At 61.0% G+C, this 8,689-nt stretch overlaps 1 protein-coding gene across 2 annotated transcripts in view; it reads left to right on the top strand.

Moving 5' to 3' along the window:
- The first annotated feature begins 942 nt into the window (after positions 1-942).
- The window catches only part of Jak3 (Janus kinase 3), an 11,604-nt gene continuing 3,857 nt past the window's right edge, over positions 943-8,689 (top strand). Inside the window, exons 1-13 of one of the 2 annotated variants that reach the window (XM_015488893.2) lie at positions 943-1,097; positions 2,696-2,948; positions 3,518-3,641; positions 3,901-4,012; positions 4,107-4,252; positions 4,631-4,925; positions 5,371-5,493; positions 5,588-5,745; positions 6,179-6,290; positions 6,484-6,670; positions 7,148-7,275; positions 7,473-7,604; positions 8,138-8,222. In XM_015488893.2, the coding sequence (XP_015344379.2) occupies positions 2,765-2,948; positions 3,518-3,641; positions 3,901-4,012; positions 4,107-4,252; positions 4,631-4,925; positions 5,371-5,493; positions 5,588-5,745; positions 6,179-6,290; positions 6,484-6,670; positions 7,148-7,275; positions 7,473-7,604; positions 8,138-8,222 (1,786 nt within the window). In that variant the 5' untranslated portion in view covers positions 943-1,097; positions 2,696-2,764. The remainder of the gene's footprint in view (positions 1,098-2,695; positions 2,949-3,517; positions 3,642-3,900; positions 4,013-4,106; positions 4,253-4,630; positions 4,926-5,370; positions 5,494-5,587; positions 5,746-6,178; positions 6,291-6,483; positions 6,671-7,147; positions 7,276-7,472; positions 7,605-8,137; positions 8,223-8,689) is intronic. The other variant, XM_048795418.1, reaches the window with a different exon arrangement.

Here is an 8,689-nt window from a genome sequence, read left to right as displayed (position 1 = left end):
GATTGACTCCAAGGGTAGCTCCCCCTGAGGTACACTCCCAGCCCTTTTATTTATTTATTTATTTTTAATTTTGAGGTAGAGTTTGTAAGTTGCTGAGGCTGGCCTCGAACTTGTGATCCTCCTTCCTTAGCCTCCCAAGTCACTGGGATTTCAGGGGTCTCTTTACCTGGATGCTGCCCAGGCTTAGCCCCTCCTCCTCAAGGTGGCTTCAAGGCTCTAGTGAATGTCACCAGCCCCTGCTTTGTACCTTCCTGTGGCTCCTGGTTACTCTTAGAACAAAATCCACCTTCTCCTAAAGACCCTGAAGTCCCAGGATCTGGCTCCTGCTGACACCCCGGCCTCCCACAGGGGTCTCCTGGCTGTCCCCCTGAACTGCTAACCCCCCTCTGCCCTGGCTGTGTCCTCCCGGGTACCCCTTCTCAGGCCAGTTCTTAGCCCTGCTTCAAGTCGGGACCCCTTTGCGTCTGTCTCTCCTGTCACCACGCCTTTACTATCCTGGATAATTTGGCTTGTCCTGGTTTGCTGCCTCCCAGCCAGGCTGCCGACCCCGAGGGGGCAGGGCTGTCCCCCTGTCTTTCTAGGGCCAGAGTCCAGGGAATGATGGGGAAGTGGCTGAGTATTAAGAAGTCTCCCGAGAGAAGCACCTCAGAGGAGAGCTTGACACTGCTTGGGCCTCTGTGTCCTTCCCGGGGAAACCCAGCCCCTGCCCTTCCCTAGGTGCCGATCAGTTCTACTGGGCACCAGGCCACACCCGTGGGTAAACCCCAGCACCAGCGGCTAAGCCACGAGTGGACCTGGGGCCCCCCGACCCGCTGACATGACCTGGGCCCCATCTGTGCGTCGCCCCTTCCCCCGAGTCTGGCTCTCCAGCAGCTGGACTGAGAAGGGCTACCCCTGCCGAGTTCTGGAACTTTCTGCCCCTCCCTGGCCAGACCCTGCCGCCTCCCCTCCCCCACCCCCACAGAGGGCTCTGACTTTCAGTAAATGACAGAGGCTCAGGAAACCAAGGGGCCCGCACAGGAAGGAGCCAGTGGGGCTTTCCTGCCTGGCCTCCCGGCCTCGCTCGGCCTTCCTTAGTCCAGGGTTCCCACCGCCAGGTAAGAGCTGGCGGGGCCACAGGCTCTGGCCACCCCTGGGGGGAAGGTGGTGGCTGGGGACGGCTGGGCTGGTGGAGGGACTGAGGAAGCCAAGGAGACCCGGTCCTCAGGCGCCAGAGCAGCGGCGGCAGGGCCTCTTCTCCAGGGACAGTGCATCTCTGGCTCTTGGGGTCCCCGCGTGGTCCTGCCTAGAAGAGCGCCCCAATTCTAGCCCTGCGCCCCTGCAGGAGGCATTGCGCATGCGCCGGGCCCCAGGGGGCCAAGGTCGCAGCCCCCACTCCAAGCCCGCCGGAGACTAGAGGGCGGCCTGGCTCTGACAGGGGACCTCGGGGGTTAAAAAGAGGGGCATTTTTCTGGGCCCAAATTTTACCTGTGACTTTTACTTTTTTACTTTCAATATGCGAAAAAAATATATATATATCTTAAGATTTATTTCAAAAACAACAGTACTGTGTCCAGGAGGCCCTGTGATGCTGGCCTCTGGTGACACTGGGGTGTCCCTTGGAGAACATTCGCTCTCCTCAAGCCTCCAGCCAAAATGGTACCCACCACACCACTGGACCAAGTGTCCTTCCCGTCAGTGGACAGGCATTTGTTGGACACTCCCTGGGCTGGCGTGGAGGACTGTCCCACCATGTCCTCGCTGTGGGCCTGGGTTGGGTCCAGCCAGTCACCTCCCTGAGACTGGAGGGGGTTCGGCCCATTTTACAGCTTGAGAAACTGAGTCCATGAGGACGAGATACGGCAGGGCTGGAATTTGAATCCAGAGCCTGGGGGCTTCACGCATCCCCAGCAGGAGGCTATATTATGGGGGTGTTAAAACATCATTTATGCTGTGTCCCGTTTCCTGCCCTGCGGGGGGCCCCCCATTATTTTGGAGCATACACACAAAAAAACTTTTTTTAAACCCAAGGTTCTCTCTGGGTGTCTCCTCGGGTCAGTTGCAGTGCATCTTGAAGACCTCTGTGTTTTTTCTCAAAGCTCCACCCCTTGTCCCGCCCAAATGGGGTCCCTGAGCTGAGGCGGTTGCCCAGGAAGGAAACACAGACTGGGAGGTGGAGGGGGTCGATTTCCTCCTGGGCCCATCCAAGGAGCTTTCTTGCTGTGGGAGCCCTGTGGAGCATGGGGTGGGGGATGGTGCGCAGGCCTGCAACCCCAGCAGTTCTGGGGGCTGACTCAGGAGGATTGCAAGTTCAAGGACCCCCTGGGCAATTTAGCCTGACACGGGGGAGGGAGGCAGAGAAGACCCAGAAAGCACTGTCAGTTGTCACCTGACTGGACCCACCCCCAGGGCACATGGGGCACCAGGTGCAGAATCCTTCAGCGGTGACCTCAAACCCACAAGGAAGGATGGCCGTCCCTATCCCTCTAAACCCCACAGGCACAGCCAGCAGCCCTTGGCTTTTTGGTCCAGTGAATCTGCACAGCTGTGATTGGTTGCTCAAGCTGCCCGGGGCGGGGCGGGGCGGGACGGGGCTGGTTGCAGACAGGTGTCCACCCGGACCCAGGTGTCCAGCCCCAGCACAGCACTCACCGGGGCTGATGGCTCCTTCCACACCTGCCCACCAGCTCCTTCTCCTGACTGTGTCCCTCTCCAGCTCTGCCCTCCCCGCCCAGAAGCCCTGAGCCCTCTGGAGAGGACTAAGCGCCCCAGGCAGGCTGCACCCATGGCACCTCCAAGTGAGGAGATGCCCCTGATCTCCCAGCGCTCCTGCAGCCTCTCCTCCTCGGAGGCTGGTGCGCTCCACGTGCTGCTGCCTCCTCGGGGTCCCGGGCCTCCTCAGAGGCTGTCTTTCTCCTTTGGGGACCACTCGGCTGAGGAACTGTGTGTGCGGGCTGCCAAGGCCAGTGGTGAGTGGATCCCTAGAGGACTGGGTTAGAGGGAAGGACAGGGCTGTGTGGGGCCCAGACTGGGAGAGGAAATAGTTGCCTACAGGGATCAGCCCTGGAGCTGGGGCTTTGAGGGATGAATAGGAGTTTGGTCAAGGAGGAGGATGCACATTTGAGACTCTGAAGTGTGATGGCACATGAGAACAGCTGGTCATCCTTTGAGATAAAAGAAAGCAGAGGGCAGCCGGGAGTTGTGGCTCACCCCTGTAATCCCAGCAGCTTGGGAGGCTGAGGCAGGAGGATCTCGAGTTCAAAGCCAGCCTCAGCTACTTAGGAAACCCTAAGCAACTCAGGGAGACCCTGTCTCTAAATAAAATCCAAAATAGGGCTGGGGATGGGCTCAGTGATCGAGTGTCCCTGGGTTCAATCCTGGTACCAAAAAGAAAGAAAGAAAAGCACAGAGTTGGGGAGGGCTTAGAGGGAGGTTGAGTGACGTGTCCTAGCTGAAGGTGAGATAGAGCCCTGTGAGCCTGCGTGGGGGTGGCCCAGCAGGCCTGGTGCTCAGGAGGGAGCTCACGGCCCTCTCCTAGGCATCCTGCCCGTGTACCACTCACTCTTTGCCTTGGCCACGGAGGACTTGTCTTGCTGGTTCCCTCCGAGCCACGTCTTCTCTGTGGAAGATGCGGGCACCCAAGTCCTAGTCTACAGACTGCGGTAAGAAGCCCCTCCCAGCCCCAGGGATCATAACATTTTATTGTCTCCCTGAACTTTGAGGACATGATCACAGCCCAATTCATAGATGAGGCTAAAGAGGCCAGAGAGGGTGGTTCACTTGCTCAAGGTAACACAGCAAAGCAAGGGTAAACGACCTGGGCTCTGAGAAGCCTTGACCAAGTCTGCTAAAGCACCCCAAACCCTAATCCTGCTGAGGCCAGGTTGCCCGTTACCCAGGGCTTTCTCCTTTCTCACGCAGCTTTTACTTTCCCAACTGGTTTGGGCTGGAGAAGTGCCACCGCTTTGGGCTACGCAAGGACTTGGCCAGTGCCATCCTGGACCTGCCCGTCCTGGAACACCTCTTTGCCCAGGTGGGAGTCTGCGGGGCTCAACCCAGAGGTGGGATCCCAGGGTGACATGGGCTAGTGGCTAGTGGTTGCTGACCTTCGCTGTGGCCTCCCCCAGCACCGCAGTGACCTGCTGAGTGGGCGCCTGCACGTGGGTCTCAGCCTCCAGGAGCAGGGCGAGTGTCTCAGCCTGGCCGTGCTGGACGTGGCCCGGATGGCCTGTGAGCAGGGCCAGCGGCCTGCCCAGCTCCTGAAGACCGTCAGGTGAGGCCTCTGCTGAGCCTGGCAAGGAGCCAATGTGGCCCCCACAGGGCCCAGCCCCCAGTGGGGCTCCCCGACCAGCCTGTGTGTCCATGTGACTCAAGAGTTTCCATGAACTCGGTACCCCCCACCAGGGCTCCAGATGGACGGCGGTCTCTCCTCCTGAGCTCAGAGACCTGTGAGGTCCTTGTTTGTCCAGTGGATGCCAGTGGCCTCCCCCCCACCGAGGTCCTGCCTGCCTCAGTTGTGTTCACGAATGTGTCCCTGTCTGCCTCGTGTCCCCACGGAGGCTGCAATTGCCCCTAAAGCTTGGTTTGTGTGTGACCTTGGAGGACCCCTCCCCATGCTGTAGGCCACCTTGCTCCCCTCCAACCCCCACAGCTACAAGGCCTGCCTGCCGCCTGGCCTGCGCGACCTGATCCAGGGTCTGAGCTTCGTGACCCGGAGACGGATTCGGACCACGGTGCGCTGCGCCTTGCGCCGTGTGGCGGCCTGCCAGGCGGACCGGCACTCGCTCATGGCCAAGTACATCATGGACCTGGAGCGGCTGGACCCTGCTGGGACCACCGAGACCTTCCGCGTCGGTCTGTCCGGGGCCGCGGGTGGCCAGGATGGGCAGGGGTTGCTCCGTGTGGCTGGTGGCAGCGGCATCTCCTGGAGTCCGGCAGCACAGGAGGTGCGCGCTGGCACTGGACCGGGTTGCACCGGGACCAGCTGAGAGGGAGGGGCCGACGAGGGGCGGGGTCAGGGGCGGGGCCTAAAGGAGGGTGGGAAAGTGGGCGAGGCTCAGGAGGGGCAGGGTTGGAGCCATTGGCAAGTGGTGGTGGGCGGGGCTTAAACAGTGAGGGAGGGGCCACCCAGGGGCGGCAATGGAATGGGAGGAGCTGAGAAGGGGAGGGGACTTAGTGGTGGGCGGGGCCAGAGGGCTAACAGAGGGTCCAGGAAAAAGGCGGGACTAAGGGAAGGGGCGGGGCTCCAAGAGCTAGGGACCCAAGGACGGGAGGAGGCGGGGCTTGGCAGGGAGAAGTAGAGGGGAGAGGCCAGGATGGGCGTGGTCGGTGGGATCCAGGCTTCCAAGAGAGACTGAGACCCCCAGCCTCAGCCCTTTCCCAATTTCCCAGGTCTTCCAGCCCTTCTGTGACTTTCCAGAAATCGTGGACATCAGCATCAAGCAAGCCCCACGGGTTGGCCCGGCCGGGGAGCACCGCCTGGTCACTATCACCAGGACAGACAACCAGATCCTGGTGGGTACAGCACCCCTTACCCTAACACTTCCCCAGAGCGGCAGGGACACGGGACCCCGGGGCTGCACCGAGCGCTGATGGGGGTTCTGCGCAGGAGGCCGAGTTCCCGGGGCTGCCCGAGGCGCTGTCCTTCTTGGCTCTGGTGGACGGTTACTTCCGCCTGATTTGCGACTCCCGCCACTTCTTCTGCAAGGAGGTGGCACCGCCACGGCTGCTGGAGGAAGTGGCCGAGCAGTGCTATGGCCCCATCACGTAAGGACTCACCCCTGCCGGCCAGCTCAGGGTCACTCCCCTTCTGGGCCCTCAATGTCCCAGATTTTCAGGAGCCCTGGACCAGCGGTCAGGTGCTCAAAACGCACAGGTGGCACTCCATGAGGATCTGCCTTCTGCTGCCAAGGGCAGCCTCTCTCCTGCTTCCGACCCGTGGGACCCCAGGGCCATTTCCTGGAAAGGCCCTGATGCCTGGGTTCACCTACAGCCTCTCCTTAACCTCCCAGATGAAGTCCTCTGCTGACTTACGCGGGGGGGGGGGGGGGGACGGGGGCGGGAGAATGTTCCTTGATGAGGGTCCAGGGCTTCAGAAGGATCAGAATTCAAACCCAGTCTGGCCTCTCGGCCGCCCTCTGTCTCTTGCTGCCGTGGGCTCCCTCTCGGTGTCCTCCCCCTTGACTCCGCCCTCCCTCAGCCTGGACTTTGCCATCAACAAGCTCAAGGAGGGGGGCTCACTTCCCGGCTCCTACGTGCTGCGGCGCAGCCCCCAGGACTTCGACAGCTTCCTCCTCACTGTGTGTGTCCAGGTTGGTGCACCTCCTGGGGCCAGGAGGGCAGAGCAGGCTGCCTGGAGAATGTGACATTCGACCTGAACTGAGCGAGCCTTGGCTCTTGGGGGAAGGGGAAAGGCTTGGAGACGCAGTGAGCGGCTGGAGCTGAGGGAGGAGGGAGGAGGGGAAGTGTGGCCCAGCCCCCACTCAGGGTCTCTCCCCTTTGCAGACACCCCTCGGCCCTGACTACAAGGGCTGCCTCATCCGCCGAGACCCTGTAGGAACCGTGTCGCTGGTCGGCCTTGGCCGTCCTCACAGCAGCCTTCGGCAGCTGCTGGCAGCCTGCTGGGACGGCGGGCTTCACGTTGATGGAGTTGCCCTGCAGCTTAGCTCCTGCTGCACCCCCAGACCCAAAGGTGAGCCCACCCTCTCCCCTGAGCGGGGCCATCCATCTGCAGCCCTGACTTTCTACACCTGTGACAACTCTTGTGTGGTGACAAGTGGCAGAAACCACAGGTCCAGGTGGTCTCTTGGCCCCTGGGCTAGCGTTCAGCCTTCAGGTACAGGTGGATCCAGGCACAGCTGGATCTGCGTGATACCAGTAGCATGTACTTTCTCTCCGTCTCCTTCCTCTTGTGGGTGACAAGAAGAGGAAAGAGTTTTGCTCAGACAAACCCCTCTGAAGGGACAGCTCCGTAGGAACACCAGTCGGTGCTCTGGTGACACCCCCGAAGGGCTCCTTCCTCCCTGCTCACATCCCTGACCCCTTCTCAGGATCTCCTTTCAAATAAACTGTGTCCCCTGAGTCTTCATCTCAGAGGACCCCAAACTAAGAAAGCACATTGATTCTTGGGGACCTTTCTCTGACCTCTGATTGTCTCCCCCCCCCATAGAAAAGACCAACTTGACTGTGGTCCGGAGGGGCTGCGGCCCACCCTCCACCTCCCCTGCTCAGCCCCAGTTCCAACATAAGCTGAATCAGATGACGTTCCACAAGATCCCTGCCGACAGCCTGGAGTGGGTAAGGGTCCCAGGAAGTGGGGGGCTCCCTCAGTCTGGGGACCAGAGACTCAGCTCAGGTCCGCCTGTCCCGCGCAGCCTCGGGCTGTAACCTCCCCAGCCTCCGTTTTCCCATCTGCCAAACGGGGCAGAGGCCGAGCCAGGAGCGGGGCCCCACAGGAGCCCCTCACTGGCCTCTCCTGCTGCCCCCTGCTCCAGCATGAGAACCTGGGCCACGGGTCCTTCACCAAGATTTACCGGGGATGTCGCCACGAGGCTGTGGACGGGGAGGCCCGGGCGACGGAGGTGCTCCTGAAGGTCATGGACGCCAAGCACAGGAACTGCATGGAGGTGAGCCCAGGGGGACAGATGCTGGGGCCAGGGCTGGCTGGAGGGAGGGAGGGCCTTGGATTCGGAGAGCTTAAAAGACACACAAGGCTGGAAAGCAACCAAAGCGCCCCTGCGGTCCCAGCTGCTCAGGAGGCTGAGGCAGGAGGATCCCTTGCGCCCAGGGGTTGAAGGCCAGCCCGGGAAACAAAACAGATGGCTAAGTGCATGGCTAAGGAGGCGTGAGGAGGCCAATTGGCCAGAGAGGAGAGCAATGCAGTGGACATCAGCAGGGGCTGGACACACAGAGGAAAGTTGAAGCTCTTTTCAAACCCAATTCTGTGTGAGAGACTCAAGGTAGATGAGAGTGGGACTTCCGCTCCCCATCAGAAAATCATCATCAAGTGTTGTGTGCATTGATGGTGAACTTCAGGGCCAAAGGAGGCCTGTGGCCAGTTCTCCTGGTGCGGGTTTTTGAGCACTAAGTCCGGGGTCCTCGGTTCCATCCCAGAGTCCAAGGAACTCATGCACCTCCTCCCCCTTCCCGCCCTCTCCAGTCCTTCCTGGAAGCTGCGAGCTTGATGAGTCAGGTGTCCTACCCGCATCTGGTGCTGCTCCACGGCGTGTGCATGGCTGGAGACAGTGAGAGCCCCGCGCCCCACCCCGGCACCCCGAGCCCTGGCCGCTCCTCACCCCCACTCAGCTCTGGAGCGGCAGCAATAGCCATAGCTGAGCCCCCAGTTGGCCCCCAGGGTCCACCAGGTTCCCACCAGTCTCCAGAATGATCTCAAGTCACGCGGACCTTGGTCTCCACCTCAGTGAGCTGTGTCCTTGCTGTGCTGCCCTGCACGGCCACATAACCTCTCTGGCCCTGGGTTCCAGTAGCTCAGCTGAGAAGCTATTTTTCGGGAGTCTGGTGTGTGCCAGGAGCTGGCACGCGGCCTGGAAGGTGACAGACAGAGCAAGAAAGGGCACTGTGGATGCTCAGGGGACCCTTCTGGGTAGGGGGCCTTTCAGAGAGTCAAGGGCGAGGATGGAGAAGGGGGGGATGAGGCAGAGTTCTGAGAGCAGGAGAGGCTCGGAACCCGAGGTGAGGAGAGGGTGGGGAT

The sequence above is a fragment of the Marmota marmota genome, unplaced genomic scaffold (genome assembly GCF_001458135.2).
Source record: "Marmota marmota marmota unplaced genomic scaffold, marMar, whole genome shotgun sequence".
Classification (NCBI taxonomy): domain Eukaryota; kingdom Metazoa; phylum Chordata; class Mammalia; order Rodentia; family Sciuridae; genus Marmota; species Marmota marmota.
The sequence above is the reverse complement of the archived record's forward strand: the minus strand, read 5'-3'. Positions and strand labels throughout refer to the sequence as shown.